General features: G+C 39.8%; 6 protein-coding genes across 6 annotated transcripts; 3 read left to right on the top strand and 3 right to left on the bottom strand.

The window, feature by feature from the left end:
* Window positions 1–464: 464 nt before the first annotated feature.
* On the top strand, window positions 465–3,631 carry LOC115632036 (A-kinase anchor protein 10, mitochondrial). The gene is made up of 3 exons (XM_030529001.1): window positions 465–755; window positions 1,010–1,288; window positions 1,474–3,631. Exons 1-3 carry the CDS (start codon window positions 728–730, stop codon window positions 3,096–3,098), a joined length of 1,932 nt encoding a protein of 643 aa, XP_030384861.1. The 5' UTR covers window positions 465–727; the 3' UTR covers window positions 3,099–3,631.
* A 582-nt stretch (window positions 3,632–4,213) lies between these two features.
* On the bottom strand, window positions 4,214–5,908 carry LOC115631274. Its single transcript, XM_030527985.1, has 2 exons — window positions 5,898–5,908; window positions 4,214–4,769 (listed from the first exon to the last, which is right to left on the bottom strand). Exons 1-2 carry the CDS (start codon window positions 5,906–5,908, stop codon window positions 4,214–4,216), a joined length of 567 nt encoding a protein of 188 aa, XP_030383845.1.
* Window positions 5,909–8,933: 3,025 nt separating this feature from the next.
* Window positions 8,934–10,448, top strand: LOC115631273 (probable cytochrome P450 303a1). Its single transcript, XM_030527984.1, has one exon. It carries the CDS (start codon window positions 8,934–8,936, stop codon window positions 10,446–10,448), a length of 1,515 nt encoding a protein of 504 aa, XP_030383844.1.
* A 1,188-nt stretch (window positions 10,449–11,636) lies between these two features.
* LOC115631267 (ubiA prenyltransferase domain-containing protein 1 homolog) lies at window positions 11,637–14,524 on the bottom strand. The gene is made up of 2 exons (XM_030527979.1): window positions 13,397–14,524; window positions 11,637–13,327 (listed from the first exon to the last, which is right to left on the bottom strand). The coding sequence occupies exons 1-2, from the start codon at window positions 13,910–13,912 to the stop codon at window positions 12,692–12,694; spliced, it is 1,152 nt and encodes a 383-aa protein (XP_030383839.1). The 5' UTR covers window positions 13,913–14,524; the 3' UTR covers window positions 11,637–12,691.
* Window positions 14,525–14,688: 164 nt separating this feature from the next.
* On the top strand, window positions 14,689–16,681 carry LOC115631653 (zinc finger protein 205). Its single transcript, XM_030528465.1, has 3 exons — window positions 14,689–14,811; window positions 15,102–15,244; window positions 15,308–16,681. Exons 1-3 carry the CDS (start codon window positions 14,689–14,691, stop codon window positions 16,359–16,361), a joined length of 1,320 nt encoding a protein of 439 aa, XP_030384325.1. The 3' UTR covers window positions 16,362–16,681.
* A 198-nt stretch (window positions 16,682–16,879) lies between these two features.
* Window positions 16,880–18,924, bottom strand: LOC115631730 (bestrophin-4). Its single transcript, XM_030528567.1, has 7 exons — window positions 18,837–18,924; window positions 18,670–18,780; window positions 17,862–18,612; window positions 17,586–17,804; window positions 17,384–17,505; window positions 17,239–17,321; window positions 16,880–17,181 (listed from the first exon to the last, which is right to left on the bottom strand). The coding sequence occupies exons 1-7, from the start codon at window positions 18,905–18,907 to the stop codon at window positions 16,943–16,945; spliced, it is 1,596 nt and encodes a 531-aa protein (XP_030384427.1). The 5' UTR covers window positions 18,908–18,924; the 3' UTR covers window positions 16,880–16,942.
* Between the last annotated feature and the right edge of the window lie 219 nt (window positions 18,925–19,143).

The raw sequence follows: 19,143 nt of genomic DNA, 5'->3' as shown, positions 1-19,143 counted from the left end.
GTAACGAGTACAGTTTCGACGCAGCTGCAGATGTCTGCGGCGCAATAAACAAAGCGAGTTCACTGAGTTGGCAGCTTGCCGCACTGAAGTTACCATACCGACAGATCTCCCATAAACGAGCCAAATTTAGCCTACATGCTGCTAGTTTAGACCTAGATGGCATGGCTTTACTGCTAAAATGGTTTTGTTCAGTCTCATGAACTTGTTAACAGTTCATTCTGTTAAATCAAAATATCTTATGAATACACAAAAATACAAAATATATACAAAAATATATTAATCAAAGGGAAGTGGTCAGTGATGATGCGATGGATTGTTATTAGGATTTAACTTTAATGTAGCGCTAATAATCGTTTTGGGACCTCGCCACAGTACTGCTGCATAGAATTGAATAAACGTATCTTCCTTTTACAACAATGTATTTATTCAACGCTTTGAAACGTTTTTGAGCTTTTTAAAAAAGGTATAAAAAGATCCAACAAGTTGGCGCAAAAAGATTGCACGAAGAAAGAGTTTGTGAATCAGAACGAACTAGAGAAATCAAAAATTGGATTTAGTTCGTTCGTTCGTTCAGTTTATTAGTTCGATCGAACTTATTCCGAACCATTCGACACAACTGTAATATGAGAAACTATCTGTGTTGCTTAAACATTCGCAGGCAACGAAATTACGTTTAGTTTTAAACAATTACAATAAACTATTAGCATGTAACGAATAAAATGCAAAGATGCTGAAATATATTAGGAGGCAAACAAGTAAGTATATTTTATGGCTGATATTTAATGCGCTTTTACTTGTGGTTGTTGCTGCTGTTTTTTTGCTGTCGTATGCAAAACAACTGTTAGCTATGTATGTACATACATACATTGCTACACACGTACATACATATATACATATGTATGTACGAGTAGTAGTAGATTGGTGTCATCAATGAGCCAATCTTCTCTTTTATTGTATTTTTTTGTTGCTGTCTGCTAAGCACGACGAATTCTTTAACTCTTCCAAACAGGCCGTCGGCGCAGCTCGCAAGATGAAGCCGTTGGCAACAACAACAATGTGGATTTGGGTGCTGATACATGCGATGCGACCGCAGCTCAGAAACGTCACTCGCTGCGCTCCACAACAAGTTTCTGTGATGAAGTTTTCTTAGAGCAACTGAACACGTCGGAGGAGGCAGCGGCAGCGGTGACGGCGACGGCAGCAGCAACCGCCACCGCCATGTCTAGCGATGCAGTCAGCCAGTGTGGCAGCTTAGGCAATGGTTTGCCCAATGTGGGCGCGGATGAAGGTAATTGGCATAAATAAAGTGCGATGTTTGTATTTATATACATATATATGTATGTAAGTGTGTGTGTGCAGAAATGCCGGTTATTTCCGGCAGTAAATTTGTAATAAAATTGCGCACTTAAATCGCCATATCACGTTTTGACATCCATTATAATACATATTTATATATTTTTTATTTTGGTGCAGATATTTTCAAGTACAATTCAAGGCTTTCCATGACGCTGGCCGCAATTGTTAGTGATCCCAATTGCCTCAGCTATTTTGTGCACTTTCTGGAAGCACGGAATGGTCTACCGCTTATCAAATTCTATCTGGACATTGAGAATTTCAAGCGAGCCGCACTCACACAACTGGAACGCGAACAGCTGCAGAAGCAGTCGGTGCCGGAGGAACAGGAGGGTGAGAGGCCGGACGCATGCAGTGCGGATGAAGCCATCAACTCTGCATCAGAAGATCTGGAAGAGGAGAATGATGATGGAGAGGATAACGATGTACCTGAGTTGAAAACACTATGCGATCTGTCCATGCGCAAGCCACTGACAGACGATGAGAAAAGCCGCATCTATGCGGAGACCAATAAACAGATCAGCAAAAGCAATCGCCTCAAGGCCAGCTCGGAGCTGTCGCTGTGCAGCAGTACATTGGGTGAGGCCATCAGTGCTGCTAGCATTAAGGATGCTATAGCCATATATCAAAAGTATTTGATTGTAAATGCTCGACTGTTTGTGGAGCTGCCGATTGGCATTTTGGCGCACATTTCATTGCTGCTTTGCGGCAAGAGTTGCACTGGAGATGAGCTCGAGAAGCCCATTCCAGCGAGCTGTTTCGATGAGGCGCGCGACTATGTGCTACAGCAGCTGGAACGTGATCATGTGCATGGATTTCTGCAGAGCAGTTATTACTGCAAATACTGTGTAGAGCTCATCGATGGCGCCCAGATCAATATATTCGATGTTCTCTACAGCGAAGTGGCGCTCTTCTACTTTACCGAGTACCTGGAACAGCAGCATGAACGTGAATGCCTGGAATTTTGGATAACGGCCATAAACTTTCGCAAAAGTTTCGCTTCGTCGACGCCCGTTAGTCTGGACCAGGCCCAGGCAGATGCTATGGTCATTTACGAGCGCTATTTCTCGCTTCAGTCAGATTGCCGACTGTGGATGTCGGACAAAATGCGTTTGCGTGTGGAAGAAACTATTTGTGCCCCCGGCCAATTAGCCTATGCATTCGATTTAGCACTGCTGGTGACGGCCACCTATTTGGAGCAAAAGTATTTCGCCGATTTTCTCAAATCCAGCACCTTTGCAAACTATGTGAATGAGCTAAAGGCCAAGCAGGGCGGCAACGAGCGGCCATCTTTGACGGCAACAGTGCAGCACAAGTTAAGCCTGCGTCGGGCACCCAAATTATCGGCCCAACAGCGCCATCGGAAAACACTTTCCATGTCGGATTGCACGCATATCTCACAGCACAACACGCTGCTGGCTGCTATGGACACAACCAAGCCGGCCACCAACATGAACATCGATTCTAGGCAATTGAATAATCCACAATTGTTGTGGCAGCGGCCCATAAGTGGCGCCCTAAAATTTGGACATGTAAATGCGCTGGGACGCTACGAACGAGACTTTGAGGCGGTCGAGTCGCAACAGAGTTGGTCATTGAGTGGCAGTAAGCTGAAGAATGCAATGAGGAAACTCGTTAATTTACCCGAGGATCATGTGCAGGAGGAAATTGCTTGGCAGGTGGCCGAAATGATTGTTAGGGATGTGACCAACGTGACATTAAATGGCCGGAACCCCACATCATGAAGTTACTTTATTTATCACGCGCTATCTCTTTTTTGAAATATTTATACATGTCTCTTTATTTGGCGCTCAAATTTAATTTTATTGAAATGAATCTCCGCGCAATTAGTTGGTGCTTATGTTGGCAAAAAATGCACAAACTTTTAGCTCTCAAATGCTCCCAGAAGCTCGAATACAACACGAATCTTAATATCTCTTACCCCCCACCCCATGAAAGGAAACACCCTATATACTCGTATACTCCAAAAACTGTACAAACACTTATTTTTAGTTCTTAAAACAGCGCTCTCTATCTAAAGCCCATTAACCTAAGTTTAACAATCCTAAAATTATAAAGTGGTAGGCTTTATAGTCCTATAACAACTATCTACTCAAATTACTCGCTCATTCGTTATGTAAAGCGCACTAGAAATTTAACAAAAGTTTCCTTGATTTTGTACCTAAAACTACAGGTCTCTTCTCATTCCGCTTTCTTGTTTACATAGTACTCTATATACTTATAAATAAATATTTATGAATATTTTTGCATAATGAAACTACGCAGTGATTGTTGAAATAAACATTTTCTATATGAATTATGAAATTGGTTTGCTTTTGTAATGGGTTTTCTAAATATAGATTATCAGCAACAATGGGAACAGTTAAGCGTAAAGATTATCAGCAACAATGGGAACAATTAGGATAAAGTAACTAGTTGGTTATTCTTAACTTATATTTAATTTGCATTTCATAATGTGAAGATACTTTAGTTTTAATACAAAAAGGTTCCAAAGGGAGTTTCCTTGTCTAACTGGAGCTTAATATGAAAGAATTTAATTTTAAAACGTGCAAGCATTTGGAACATAGGGCCACTACCTGGTACATCTTGAATGATATTCTTTGCTTTTAGAAAATCCTTCAGATTTTCCAGCAAACTTCTGTACTAAGGACCTTATATTAAAAACCGAAAGACATGCTTACGCTTGTTCCAATTCTCAATTCGACATAACTAAAGAAAACTCAAAATAATATCCTTTTATATTTTGTATTGTTAACAATATATATCTTATATATATGCAGGCAACGCATTGCCCGAAGCTGTTAAGTTATTATAATTGTAAACGCCCTGGGAAACTCTCTTACCTATCCTCCACATCAGTACCCTCCTCACTGAACCAACGCAGAATTCGAAGCATTGTTTTGGCCGAATATAGACAGAAGGGATACTCATCGTAGCAACGGTCGGTCGATCCGCGTAACGCCAGTCCGCGACTAAATGCGCGACCGATTTTTGCAGGCGCCATTTCCACCGAGGATTCCAAAAAATCCATCAGCAATTCAGCCTCCTGCGAAGCAGCCTCGGCTCCCGACATCAACTGGCAGATGAGCGATTGGAGGCACTCGAAGGGATCACGCGATAAAATGCGTTTCCAGTCAATGCCGGGAGTGGGGAGCGCCGGGTGTCGCAACCCATTTGCTGCTGCCGCTCCTCCTCCACCCGTGTCCTGCGCTCCACGCACCCATCCCAGCTCATTTCGCAAAGTGTCGCGCCTATTTCGGTTCAACTGTAGGGCCGAGCTGGCCTGCATCAATAACTGAGTGGCGCCTCGAATAGGTCGAATGCGAGTCCAATCCTGCGCCAACAAGTGCATCATATACATAGCACCCAGTCCCATGGCAGCCAACAGGAAAAATCTATTAAAAATTATTTAAAAGAAGGCTTTTTAGTGAGTTAATATGAATGGAGAAGTAATGGAACAGAATAAGAGAAATATCGCTCCAAAAGTAACCCAATTGAAACTACACAACAAACATTCAGAACTTGATCCAAAAAGAGTTGAACCCATTTGAAGTTAAACGGATAATGAATCTAATTTTACAAATAGAGCCTGAGTTCGATCTAAAAATTATAACAATAAACAAACTAAAATGATCCCAATAGCTAATCTCGTTCAGATATCGTACAATTTCTTCGTGCAAAGCTTTCATATTTGTCCTAATGTTATTAGATATCTGGAAGCTATAAATATGTCTTACTGTTGTAAGCTCAGGAAAGCTAGACGCTCAAAACTTGGTTTAAAAACGTCTGCCTGTCCGAGGTCGGTCCACATGAATTTAAATTTAGGGACTCTTTGTCAATATCTCTCTAGGAACTAACAATGAATTTTATGTTTATAAATTATAAAAGTATTTCCCCCGAGCTATCGATCTGTAAAACTGAACAATTTTATATCACAACCATTTTTCCACTTTTTGTTAGAATTTATTTGTAAATTTTGTATTTCTTAATCTCAGAATCATACAGATAGTAAGCTCACAACTAGCTAAAACAATTTTTTTTTTAACTTTTATAGACTAGTGTTTAATTTAATTCATTGTGCACTTTATATTTCTTAATCTCCGGATCAGTCAGATATTAAGCTCAGAACTTGCTAAACAAATTTTTTTGTTAACTTCTAAAGCCTAGCGTTTAATTTAATTTATTGTTCATTTTATATTTCTTAATCTCAGAATCAGTCAGATAGTAAGCTTTTAAAACTGCTAAAGCCTAGTGTTTCATTTATTGTTCATTTTATATTTCTTAATCTCACAATCAGTCAGATAGTAAGCTCAAAACTTGCTAAACAAATTTTTTGTTAACTTCTAAAGCCTAGCGTTTAATTTTTCAAGCTGAAGCCAAAATTCCCTAACAATCATCTGAATATATCCTTCATATTACAACAAAGGCGATCAATGATGGCGCTACTATTTATTTATTAACACTATAATCCCAATATAGCACTACAAGTATTTGTTTTCTCCGAAGTCGTTGTCCTTGCTTACCTAAAACCCATTGCAGTGTTCGACAGCAGAAGTCCTGTGAAACGTCCGTTGAGTTCCGTGCGTTACTCGCGAATGCGGAGCCTAGCAGTTTGTCTGTCATGTTTAAGTCCACGATGCTCAGTTGCCGTCAACAAGTTGCAATTTTTGGCCAGCTCGCCTGCTGCCTCATTAACGAAACACAAACAAAGGTGGTTAGTATCCGAATCCAAACCGGAACCAGTCCCGCCGCCATGTTATCAAAACAAAGCCAATTCGCAGCCGTCGCTTTCCGTGGTGACATAATAAGTGGCCGACAAACGGGTTGGTTCACTTTTGCTTTCGGTTTCAGTTTCTGTTTTGGTTTTTCATGCAGTTTTTCCTACCTCCTCATATTGCTGTGCTGTTGGCCAGTTTTCCATGACTTTGCTGGCTTGGTAGCCAACTTTTTTGTGTTTCATTTTGGCTTTCAGCATGCCAAGCACATCCCACAACTCACTTTCAATGTTGCGGTCGCGAAAATTGCAAGGCAATTGAACTTTGGACGACACTGGGTCAAGGAGGCCTTAAGTATCTGAAAGGCACTAAAGTTAATGTTGTTGTGGAAACCTATAATTATGTAAAGAGCTAAGCGCAATTATTTGAGTAATTTATTGACCTCCAAACCTGCTCTTATTATTATTTCCTGCACTGTTGCAAATACTTTACTTTCGTGGGGTATGATGGAACGAGGGTAAAGGACTTTAATATCCTCGCTTGGCTTCTGGCCTAGGCAGCTGGTTGTGTTTTAATAAAAAGCGATAATACTTTCTGTTTGTGGATGTTTGTGGATTGTAATACGTTCATAATGCTAAGATACTTCGAGCAGAAGGGAATATGGATTTCCACATAATTTACGAATTAAGTAAACCTGGTAATCGACAAACTGAAAAGAAAAGGATCTGCAATATTTACTTAAAAGCTATTTAATTTGGTAAATTATTTGTTGTTTGTAGGTGTGAGAAATTTCTCCATTTTGGATTTGTGCGATTTACAATTCAAACACTCTAACCAATTCTACGCTAATTCAAATTACAAGACGTTCTTCACGAACAACAAACGCTTACACTTAATTAAACGTTTTAATTAAATAAACCTCTTTTTAAATTGTAGTGTTGTTTTTTTATGCGAAAAATGCTTAATGCATATAAATTTAGGCTTAAATTTTAGAAAATTCACTTTTTTTTATAGAAAATTGTTTATTATTTTAAGTACTACGTTATATATAAAAGAAATTAACTCTCATTGTTTTGGTCTCAGTTAATATTGAAAAGAAACGTTTTATTTTATGATGTTTCTTATTTCTTTTAAAGAACAACATTTCAAACGTTTTAAGCAAATAAATTTTTCAAAAATAAAAGTAATTTACCTTTATCTTATTTTTAATGGCAATATTTTAAGCTACTTTTAGATTTGACTTTGATTTTATTTCTAAGTGCAGAGTAGAACTCGTAATTATTTTAATAATTGCATGAATATGTCACCGAACTAATATTATAGAAAGAAATGAATTCGTTTCCTTACAAAGTCAAATCGGTTGGTTCCGGCTTTTAAAAGTTAATCAATATTCAAAAGCTTTTTGGCTTACCCATCTACATATTCATAAATCTCGACTATTAATTGCATTCCGAATCGATGGCGGATCTAAAAACCATTACAATTCATCATTTAAAATGACAAACTATACTACTCTGAAAAGCACAAATGGTTTATTAGTGGATCAGTCCCGTAGAGAGTCTAATGGTGAGCAAAGATGTTAGCAGTTAAAGAACGATTCTTAATATTGATTAGCAGCTAGAAGCTGAAGATGACGGTGATTCGAAGATTTGTAAACAGTCGTAAAGCGATAAAGTAAGCATCTAAAGATGGACAGCATTTCTTCAGGATATTTTCATCTTTTTTTTAGATCGCCAAGGCTTTTCTTCAGACTCGATTAATTGCTGGAATAAAGGTGTTAAATATGTTGATGGTGCTATAATGGTCTCTGCATAAAATGTAGCCAGTCCCGTAGAGAGTCTTATGTTGAGCAAAGATGTTAGCAATTAAAGAAAGATTCTTAATATTGATTAGCAGCTAAGAGCTGAAGATGACGGTGATTTGAAGATTTGTAAAGAGCAATACAAATTCTATTGGTGAGAAATAAAGTAAGCATCTAAAGATGTACAGCATTTCTTCAGGATATTTTCATCTTTTTTTTAGATCGCCAAGGCTTTTCTTCAGACTCGATTAATTGCTGGAATAAAGGTGTTAAATATGTTGATGGTGCTATACTGGTCTCTGTATAAAATGTAGCCAGTCCCGTAGAGAGTCTTATGTTGAGCAAAGATGTTAGCATTTAAAGAAAGATTCTTAATATTGATTAGCAGCTAAGAGCTGAAGATGACGGTGATTTGAAGATTTGTAAAGAGCAATACAAAGTCTATTGGTGAGAAATAAAGTAAGCATCTAAAGATGTACAGCATTTCTTCAGGATATTGTCATCTTTTTTTAGATCGTCAAGGCTTGTCTTCAGACTCGATTAACTGCTGGACTGAAGGTGTTAAGCATGTTGATGGTACTATACTGGTCGATGATGAGCCAAGAAAATAAAGTTTGCGTCTCCAGAATACCAATTTCTTGGCAAATTGAGAGCAGGGAACTGCTTTTTGTAAGGTACTTAAAAATAATAAAAAAAAAAACAATTTAAAATTGATTCCATATACATTTTTGGGTGTAACTTGTGGGGAAAATCAGCAGCAGCTTTTCTTGAAACTACTTTTCTGACCACAAGTGATGGAAAGGAGGGAAAAGCTCCTATGGCCTATAAAAGACGGCTAGTCGAGGCGGCGGCCTCAGTCGGTTTATGTAAACGCGACGCGACGCTAGTAACGGGCCAACGCGGAAAACTCTTGCAACATTGCAACAGCAGCCACAGTTGCAAAAACAACAACAACAACCATAACAACAACTGCACGAACCACTCGAGCGATTGCGCAACTGCAAGTGAAAGCCTGGACGTTGCAACAGGTGGATGGCAACAACATGTTTTATGCGGTCCTCTTCTTTGCCACACTCCTGCTGCTCTTTCTGTGCGGGGGCGTAAGGAAGCCAGCGAAGTTCCCGCCAGGTCCCAAATGGTATCCCATTGTGGGAAGTGCCTTGCAGATCTCACAGATGCGTCTGCGCTGTGGCATGTTCTGCAAGGTGATCGATGAGCTGGCGAAGCGTTATCTGAACCCTTATGGGCTGTACGGACTGAAGATTGGCAAGGACAAGCTGGTGATTGCCTATACGAACGATAGTATAAGTGAGATGATGACTAATGAGGACATCGATGGGCGACCCGATGGGATTTTCTATCGTGTACGCACCTTCAACTCCAGACTGGGTATACTTCTGACCGATGGAGAAATGTGGGTGGAGCAGCGACGTTTCATTTTTCGGCATTTGAAGAACTTTGGCTTCGCACGCAGCGGCATGATGGACATTGTGCATCATGAGGCCACCTGTTTGTTGCAGGGCCTCAGAGAGAAGGTCCTCGCTGCGGGGGGCGGACCCACCAGGATTCCCATGCATGATCTGTTCGCTATCTACGTTCTGAACACACTTTGGTGCATGCTCAGTGGTCGGAGATATGAGAGAGACAGTCCTGAGATCACAGAGCTATTGGAAATGTTTCATGAGCTATTCAAAAATATTGACATGGTTGGAGCGCTTTTCAGCCACTTTCCGCTCTTGCGCTTCATAGCCCCCGATTATTCGGGCTATACGGCATTCATGGAGAGTCATAGAGCGCTCTATGCTTTCATGCGTAAGGAGATTGAGCTTCACAGGAGCAGTTACCGGAACTATGACACACCCAGGGACCTCATGGATAGCTATCTGAGGGCCCAGGAGGCTGGCAACGATAGCAAGCAAATGTTCAGCGATGAGAGCCTGCTGGCCACTTGCCTCGACTTGTTTCTAGCTGGCTCAGAGACCACAAACAAGAGCTTGGGATTCTGTTTTATGCATATGGTCCTCCAGCCGGAGATACAGGAACGAGCTTACACTGAGATCAAAGAGGTTGTGGGTCTGGAGCGCATACCTGAGTGGAGTGATCGCCCCAAAATGCCTTACTGCGAGGCCATAACAATGGAGGCCTTAAGGATGTTTATGGCTCACACCTTTGGCATACCACATCGGGCTGTCTGCGATACGCGGCTGTCCGGGTACGAAATACCCAAGGACACAATGGTTATTGCCTGCTTTAGAGGCATGCTTAACAACCCCGTTGACTTCCCCGAACCGGAATCCTTCGATCCAACACGCTTTCTGATCGATGGCCAACTCAAATTGCCAGAGGCCTTTAATCCCTTCGGTTTCGGCCGACATCGTTGCATGGGTGACCTGCTAGGCCGCCAGAATCTGTTTATGTTCACGACCACCATCTTGCAGCACTTCAAGCTGATCGCCCTGCCTGGAATGATGCCCGAGGAAGTGCCATTGGATGGGATCACAGCAGCTGTCAAGCCCTACGATGTGCTTTTCGTACCACGTTGCGGGGTCAAGTCTTAAACTTTGATCGGCCGATGAGTTTATTCATTAGTTTTAATATTTTTGTTTCCTCACAGCAGTGCAATGTTAAAAAAAAATTGATTGGAAATCATTATAAATGCTGTGTAGGAACATTTTTCTTGGATTAGGAGATGGCTTGAGAAATATACTTTCTAAATCTTTGTAATTAAGCAGAATTTTAGAACATATTAGCACAAGTTATAGAAGAGCATTCACACCTTCACCTTTCCAGTATATTTGTGTCGAAATTTGGGCTCATTTTCTATATTAATTGTTTAAATTAATACATTGTAAGCTGTTGTTGTAAATACTCGTATATGCTGAAAAGTCTGGAAAATAAATATTGTTAAAGCAATTAAATAACAATTAGTTTCTTTTGCTCGGGTCGAAGATGAGATTTATATATAAATCTGATTTCAATTCGAGTTGAGTCTTTTTTGTCGCGCAATTGTAATATAAATAAAATTTTAAACTAATTTCTGAGATATACTCATAAATAAAACATTTTACATTGTCGATCTGAAACTTTCTTCTGGCGTCACTTACCAGTCCCTCTTTCGTTTCGTAAAAAATACAACATTTTATTATTAAATGTGATTGTACATTTCTCTAATTCATTTATTTGTAATTATCATCTGCATTATCATAATTATTGTTCTTTGTTGATGTTTTTTTTTTGTGTTGGGCTTTTTTTTTCGTTTTAGTCTACAAAATTGTCATTTAGTTGGCTGCTTTCTCGACCTTTCGACTTCTCTCTCCTCGCACTTCAGCAAACAACAAAAGCATTTTTCTTTGCACATCTTTTTTTGACATATTTTTCTTATCTGGTTTTTGTTATTAAAAATCAACACTAAAAGTACATGAAATGTTTTGTTATCCTAATTATACAATACAATACATATATAAAAACTAGCACGTAATTATTGCCACAAAATGAAAAATTACAATAATAATATTAATAATGCGCTGTTTGTGAGTGTGTGTGTGTATGTTTGTGAACATTTTTAACAATTGCAAATGTTTCGCCACTTCCTGCTCATCAGTTTATTTGTTATTTAAAGCTATTTGTTTATAGTATATGCATAGGTATTCATTTGGAAAACAAATTTTGCACGCTTGCGTTTGATATTCTGTATTTTGTTTTGAAATTTTCTGTTAAAAATGTGTTTTTTTTTTTTTTTTTTTTTTTTTCAATAATTATTATAATAGATATTCTCACTCTTTTGAGCCTGCTGCTAGAGACACTGGGCTTATCGCTCTACAAATGTATATTTATGTTATTCATGCATTACATTATGTATACATATGTATGTATGTATATATGTAATAAATTATGTATGTTTGTTAAAAAACACTAACAATTCTCTTAACCGTACAACACAAAAAGCAAAGCGCACTCCTCATCCTGCATTTATGCGATCTAAGCATTTCTATAAAGTAAATTGCATTCATTATGATTCAAACTTAAGTAACTGCACCATGATACAAATATGTTTGTATGTATATGCTCGCGATTAATGTCTGTCTATAACTTTAACTATTCATTATACGATTTACTTATTGTTTCTCACCTCTATATAACGGTTTTGGTCCATAATTCCAACAAGCAAGAGTTAGAGACAAAGGAAGAGTAGCTTGGAGAGTTTATAAACTATTGATATAAGTTGAATATGTACGATAACTTTATGTGAAATAAATAAAGTGTTAATGTGTTGTATGCAGGTGTATATAGGTAGTTAGGGAGGTACAATGTATTTTTATATGCTGAGGATGTGTTTGCAAATTAAAACTGTGATGCTTAAACGCCGTTCATAATTTAAAAGGAAATATTCTCATTTCCGCAGTTGATTTGTTGTAATTGTTCTATAAGTTTCAATTCTTGATTTCAGACTCCTTATGTGTTAAGGATATGTTTTCTTATATTCCAAAGGGTGCATAGTTAAAAGTTTTTAGGGACTAGCATTAGCATATACTATAGAGTGCATGCTTGGCAATATTTCTCCGACAATCCTTAAAGCACATACACATAAGATAGATAGAGAGCGACATACATACATACTATATAGTAAGTAAATAGGAAGTTTTATGCGAAGCCAATTGCTGCTGTAAACTGGCATTGAAATCAAGTTGAAAAATTAAGAATTTGTAGTTATACAGCGCACACACATTTTCACATTTTACAAATGTTTATGTCTAATGAAATTCCCTAAAAGGTTGCACTAGTTAGCACTGAAAATTGATATTCATTTGCGCCAATTAAAGGTGGGCAGGTGCTGTGCACAACAACAGGCGACAATATAGAGTATGCCAAAGAAGAAATTCAATTTAGCCGTCTGTTTGGGCACAACATGCATTGTCTGCTCATTTCGAAATCTTTTCTCGATCTTAAACGCCCTTGGCAGCGTTATCAGTGGCAGTAGAAACCACAGGGAATACTTCAAGCCGAATATGAAGAACAGCGAGTAGGGCATAAAGAGCAGCATCGCATAGAGTACATGCGATGCAGTGCGCCCAATGAGTATGGCCAGTGTGACAATACCCGCCTTTCCATCGCTTTCAGCATCGCGCGTGTTATTGCTATGCAGTATCGCCTCGGTGTTTAGGGCCAACGGAATTGCATATCCCATTGTGCTCCAGTCCACATGTCCAGTTTGCGACATGAATGCAAAGAGTACGGAAATGGGACCGAAGAGTATCAAGATGACCAAATCACCCAATGCAATGTACTTAAATCCTATGCCGCCGGTATAAAGGAAGCTTGAGGAGAGTCCGCCAAAATAGATGAGCGCCAGATGTTCCATTTTGGCGGGGCTAAGTACTGCGAGCAGCACAAAGCCTGCACAGCCCGCCATATACAATATGGCGCCCAGGGAAACCACCTGCAATATATTGTGAAATAATGGTAGTGGCTAGCGAAATTAGCAGATATGTTTACGATGGGCGCTTACCTCATCTTTTGTGAGTATATGATCGACCAGCGTGCGATCATCAGCCTTTTGTTTATCAATGCCTTTGATGAAATCAAAATATGTGTTAACCACATTACCAGCACAGTGAACCGTGACGACCGTGAAGGCGGTGAGAAAAAAAGTGATCATAGAAAACTGTGCCGACCACTGAGAACGGTATGCCAGGGCAGATCCAAGCAATGTGGGCACCAAGCTGGCCGATAGCGACCAAGGACGCAGGGCCAGCAAATACGTTTTCAATTTCATAAACGTGCCGGAGTTATAGGCGTTCGATAATGTTGTTGTTGTTGGCCTACTGGCATCAACTACGGCAGTGTTTTCTTCGCTCTCAGTTTCTGTAATCGTTGACGTTGTTGTTGCTTCTGCTGTCTTGCCATTTGCCAGCAATGCCGTCGCCGCCATCGCCTTCGTCGCAGTCTCGTGACCACCATTCGCTTGTCGCTGCCTTAGCAGTGTTGCAACATCTTGGTCTTGGTCGTTCTTACTTGTTGCCATTGCACGCTCCAATGTAAAACTGCTGAGCAGAATTTGCAGCGCTTGGAACTGGAATCTTCTATGGCGTCGCGGCGCAGTCTCCCCACACTTCGTCAATACGTGTACGCGCTCGTTTGAATAATTTAGATTAACCTTGTACAGCGACGCCACCCGACGGTTTTGTTTCGGTTTGTTTACAAAGGCATAAATATTCCTTCTTCGCTGCGTTTGTGTTTCTTATGTACGAGTCGCAGCAGCACAAAAGTAAAATAAAAGCCACTTTGTATAAACAGCATTCAGTTTACCGGCACACGCGCCCTGCTTTTCGCTTCTGTCACCTGGCGTGTGTGTGTGTGTGAGCGCTTTTCAATAATCGCTAATTTTGTATACACAGCATCTTGTGTGTAGAGGGGGCTGCTGGGGCTGCGCTGCCTTTGCCTGTGCCTGCCACTGCTCCTTTTTTCAGCCCGTGCTCCAATTCCCAATACCTCGACTTTTCCAATGAGCTTCCTTCTCCACACAACGTTTGCGTTGTCGCATGTGTGTAGAATACTGCACGACAACTTGATATTTATGCCTAAGATTTATATTTAAGTGCCGCTTTATATATTTTGCAAGAGTTTAATGAAACAAATTCCACTGTCACGTCAGCGATTCGTTTTAAATACACCAGCCCTGGTAACAGCAACAGCTGATTTCTGCCTAACACCGACACCCTGTTCGATACTTATCGCCTCCACAAAAACTACTTGTGTATTATTGTTTTGTTTTTGGGTAGAAAATTCCTCTCAAGATAAATGGACTACAATATTCACAAAATCTGTCGTGTTTGCCTGGAAGAAGGCGCACAAACCTCTATATATAGCACCGAATTCGCGATGATGCCCTCGGCTATGATGATGATGTGCGCAAAAATACGAGTAAGTTTATAAATTCATTTACAAATTGGTAAACAAAAAATTGGGTGTGCAGTGGAGTTGGACTGCGAACGATTTTTGTATAGAGCGGGTCTTATCATAATAAGTTTGCTTGCGTGTGTGACTTTAATAAGTCCTGTGGGCGAAACATTTTGGTTTTAGCAGATCCTTCCTTTATCTTATTATAACAGAGTTTTTCCTTAAATTTAAATTCACAAAGTGTTATTGGCCTGACTAAAACTGATTTAAACTATCCTATTAAATATGTAGTCTCCATTATTTTAATTTTATAGGTCTACAAGACGGATGGGCTGCCCGCTGTGATTTGTAATAATTGCATTTACCGGCTGGGGGTTGCCTACCATTTTAAGCAGGAATGTGAAAACTCGGATATACGGCTGCGGCAGTATCTGGGACTGCATGATAGAGGCTATGGGTGAGGAGTTTTGAGCTTTATGTACAGTACAGTAAGGCTTAATCTTATTAACTTTTTTTTTAGTATCTGCGATGCGGCAACCAATACAGACTTTATGGAAATCAAGCCAACCAAATTCATTTGTGCCCAGACAAATGCGCATACCAGTGAGGATGAGGAAGCTCAGGTGGTGCCAGCAAAGCGAAGTAAACGACGTTCCCGCTATCAGCGCAAACCACCGGAACAGCACAAGAAGAAAGGACCGAAACCGGTAGCAAAAATTCCACACACTTGTTACGAATGCAACAAGAGTTTCAAGTGCACGGCTCAGCTTACTCAACACATTCGCACGCATACGGGTGAAAAACCCTATACCTGTAGCTACTGTTCACAAAGTTTTGCGCAAAAGTACAACAAACAGGTGCACGAACGAACTCATACCGGTGACAAGCCATTTCAATGTGAAATCTGTTCGAAACAATTCTCGGCACTGGGGAATTTCCAGGCGCACCAGAAAATACACTCTGGAGTGCGTGATCAGATCTGTCCTGTTTGCCAGAAGGGTTTCTATACAGCGGGTGATTTATCGAAGCACATGATCACGCATACAGGCATAAAGAATCATCACTGTGATGTGTGTGGCAAGAGATTCAGTAGGAGAAGGGATATGAACACACACAAGCAGAAATTGCACCCGCTGGAGACCTCAACATCCAACGATATTGTGGACGACGATGACGATGAGGCAATAGATACGGATCCAGTCGGATTAGATACGCTAGAGAGCTCACATTTTAAGTGTCCAGATTGTCCCGACAAGGTCTTCGATACTGCCGATAGCTTAAGTTTACATTTTCGCACCCACGCCATGAATAATAATTTACTCAATTTGCCACTGCCGGCGCCTCCTCCAATGACACATCATTACCACCATCCGGCAGCTCCTCCCCCACCAACGGCAGCAATGCACCATCACGATGCACTACATCATTTGGGGCCACCGAATGCAGCAACACAAATGGGCATGGCTGCCATGGCGCATATGTTGGCGCCTCCACCACCGCCTCCTCCCACACCAAGCGAAACGCGCTACACGATGTTGCATCATACAACAGCAGCTCAACGATTGCACTTTTAAAACAATATCTAAGAGAAATAGCATTTGCATTCCTTTATTGGGCCATCGTGCAATTAGACAAACCAGTTTTGTCATTACGTAGTTCCGTATTCGGTAGAATTCCTTTTTAACATAACTTTATAACGCAAGAGATAAGCCCTTAATTGTTTTAAGCATCGCAAAATGTACTTTACATTTAGAAAAATAAATCAGTTACTAATGCAATACAAATAATTTTGTAAAACCATCGTCATAATAGATGTTACTATTTAGTAAGTAGTTCGTAAATTCAAAAAGCGATTGCGCATGCGTTCAGGTCGGCAACTTTTTATCTAAATTCATCATCATTTGGGAGTTGGAAATAATTATTTTTATGCCTTTATGAAATTGTAATACCCTAATTAGACAGACCTTATTCAGAGTAGGATTATTTAAATTTCACAAAAGTGTTAACAAATTAGAAGTATTTGCAAAACTTCCCTCTAAAAATTTTCCCATTTTTCGTTCTTAAAAACATTATTATATTAATTTTTCTGGCTCTCTTATCAATAGTATTTTTCGATTGAATTTATAAAAAATTAATAATAAGATATTTGGATAATCTAATCATGTTTTTCCAACTTTTTTTTTGATGATGAAGGCTGCTCCTCTTCTTCCTCCTCCTCCTCCGGTTCATGTACCGATTGTTGGCTACCACGGAGAGAAGGCGCATGCAGCACCGTTATTTTATAGCCCCCCGTTCCAATGTTGGCATTTCGTGTAGTTCGTAGATTCAAAAAGCGATTGCGCATGCGTTCCTGACGTTGGCGATTGCGCTCTTCCATAAGCTGCTCGAAGTTCACTACAGCATGGAAAATATAATTAATTAGTTATTACAACTATTCATTATTATATTTACTGCTGTTTTGTTGTGCGTGTATTTCCTGCATTTCACTTTCGGTTTCCATAAATTCTTCGCTGATTGATAGATTTGTGGGGTAGCTGTAAGGTTTTTTGGCGAAAAGTTTAAAATATTCGATGCGTGTTTTGACTCTGATAAATACTCATATATTGTGCTGCTGCTTCTTGATTTCCTCATCATACGACCCAAAAAGCTGCTAAGGTGTGGTAGAATATTTTCAAAATCGCTAGTTCTTGATGAAGAAATTAATGTTGACTTGTGTGTCTAATTTTTGGGATTTATATAAATAATACATAGTTGGCTTTAAAATATATAAGTACATTATATTATATATGTTTTCTTACCCTGGCGTCCAAAGGCGCAAAGGATTTCGATTTCAAATAATCTAATTTGGCTGTGGATGCTTCCGGTGGCGGTTGGCGTTGCGATTCATTTGTATAGGGTAGTTCGTTGGGAAACACTTCATCCCAGTACTGATCCTTAACCAACTCCGGATGGTTTTGATGCATTTCATCAACAATTAAATATGATACAGTCAGATTACGGTCAATCATCCAGTTAAGCTGTCATAAAAGACAGAAGATTAAGTATTTTATAGCCAAAAAATTGAAAACTCTTGCCTCAAAATCATCGTCATCATCGCCAAATGGATTGATCAGTGACTCGGCTACCTTCAGCCAGCCCATGTAGAAAAAAAATTGTAGTGTAGTGAAAAGGGGGAAGTATTGATCAATCTTATTATTCGCAGCGCGACTGCTGGGATCCATAGTCCATTGTTGTCCCACTACGCTACATAGAAAGAACGCATAAGTAGCCAGAGTGACGACCTGTGTATAAACGAGTGGTACGCTAACCCAGTCGTAGTATAAAAGAAAGCCGCACCGGCCGCGAAACTTATTCAACTCGTCAATTATTGACTTGACGGCGTAATCATCTCGAATCTTACCCTCCCGGCGGGCACGCATCACAATGCTGGCGGCCCAAACTATGGGCATCCAATGCTTGGGATAATGCGGAAAGGCAGCATCCAATGCCTCAATAATTATCTTTTCGTTCTCGAGAAGCAGGCCCGCCTCAATTATTTGGTTATATGTGGGAAATCGTTTCTTCACTCGGGGCGATATCAATGTGAAAACAATGACCTGACACAGACATATATATCGCATCACAGTTCGGCGCATGGCGCGCGCTCGATCATCGTTACCCTGGATGTGGGCACTCACAAGTATGGCGACTGAATCGGGCCATGGTATAGTTATATATTGGGCCCACCAACGCGTCATGACAATGGACACATAGAAGCCCAACACGAACGAGAGTGGTATAAGAGTGGCGTGAAGATGGCAATAGTGGACAACACCCTCGAAAATCCTATCGAATAGTTGGAAATAGCGGAGAAATTTTTAAAGATACAGAATTGGCACTTACTTTTGAGCCCTGTCATTCATAAGCATCCGATATGATAGTGTTAGCATAATGTATAGTGCTTGAAAGATTAGTAAATCCAGCCACACTAGCTTGTAAATACTACCACGCCATCTTCGGAAATAGAATCTCTTTTAACTGATTTTTTAAGTTTTAATAAAGCTACATACCTTGCTAGTAGTAACAGAAATGTGCTAAAGCCTCTTGAGGTGGCTACCTGTGCCGTATAAGTTACAGTCATTTTCTTCTCACTTTCAAACAGACTGCTATTTTAGCTGATCAATATAAACTAAAACTTATTTATATTTGGCATACAAATCGATGCCAAGTATGGTATACTAATTGCCCATTTAGCTATTTACCCGCCAGTTCTGGAGTTTTTTAACACACCATCTTAAAATAACTTTTTTTTCACAATTCGAAAAAGACCTGTATATGTGTATAGTATGTATATATAATTTATTCATTGTCCTAAAT

Source organism: Scaptodrosophila lebanonensis, unplaced genomic scaffold, assembly GCF_003285725.1.
Source record: "Scaptodrosophila lebanonensis strain 11010-0011.00,11010-0021.00 unplaced genomic scaffold, SlebRS2 tig00001412-arrow-pilon, whole genome shotgun sequence".
In the NCBI taxonomy this organism is placed as follows: Eukaryota; Metazoa; Arthropoda; class Insecta; order Diptera; family Drosophilidae; genus Scaptodrosophila; species Scaptodrosophila lebanonensis.
The sequence above is the reverse complement of the archived record's forward strand: the minus strand, read 5'-3'. Positions and strand labels throughout refer to the sequence as shown.

What these genes read in the sequence shown, in the direction of transcription:
- LOC115632036 (XM_030529001.1), top strand. Translation starts at nt 728, where the DNA reads ATGCTGAAATATATTAGGAGGCAAACAA. An exon ending in ATATATTAGGAGGCAAACAA is followed by an intron (nt 756 to 1,009) that starts GTAAGTATATTT and finishes TCTTCCAAACAG; the next exon opens with GCCGTCGGCGCAGCTCGCAA. An exon ending in CAATGTGGGCGCGGATGAAG is followed by an intron (nt 1,289 to 1,473) that starts GTAATTGGCATA and finishes ATTTTGGTGCAG; the next exon opens with ATATTTTCAAGTACAATTCA.
- LOC115631273 (XM_030527984.1), top strand. Translation starts at nt 8,934, where the DNA reads ATGTTTTATGCGGTCCTCTTCTTTGCCACACTCCTGCTGCTCTTTCTG.
- LOC115631267 (XM_030527979.1), bottom strand. Translation starts at nt 13,912, where the DNA reads ATGGCAACAAGTAAGAACGACCAAGACCAAGATGTTGCAACACTGCTA. An exon ending in ATATACTCACAAAAGATGAG is followed by an intron (nt 13,328 to 13,396) that starts GTAAGCGCCCAT and finishes AATATATTGCAG; the next exon opens with GTGGTTTCCCTGGGCGCCAT.
- LOC115631653 (XM_030528465.1), top strand. Translation starts at nt 14,689, where the DNA reads ATGGACTACAATATTCACAAAATCTGTCGTGTTTGCCTGGAAGAAGGC. An exon ending in TGATGTGCGCAAAAATACGA is followed by an intron (nt 14,812 to 15,101) that starts GTAAGTTTATAA and finishes TTAATTTTATAG; the next exon opens with GTCTACAAGACGGATGGGCT. An exon ending in CTGCATGATAGAGGCTATGG is followed by an intron (nt 15,245 to 15,307) that starts GTGAGGAGTTTT and finishes CTTTTTTTTTAG; the next exon opens with TATCTGCGATGCGGCAACCA.
- LOC115631730 (XM_030528567.1), bottom strand. Translation starts at nt 18,907, where the DNA reads ATGACTGTAACTTATACGGCACAGGTAGCCACCTCAAGAGGCTTTAGC. An exon ending in AGCAGCAGCACAATATATGA is followed by an intron (nt 17,322 to 17,383) that starts GTATTTATCAGA and finishes AAAACCTTACAG; the next exon opens with CTACCCCACAAATCTATCAA. An exon ending in ACACGCACAACAAAACAGCA is followed by an intron (nt 17,182 to 17,238) that starts GTAAATATAATA and finishes TCCATGCTGTAG; the next exon opens with TGAACTTCGAGCAGCTTATG.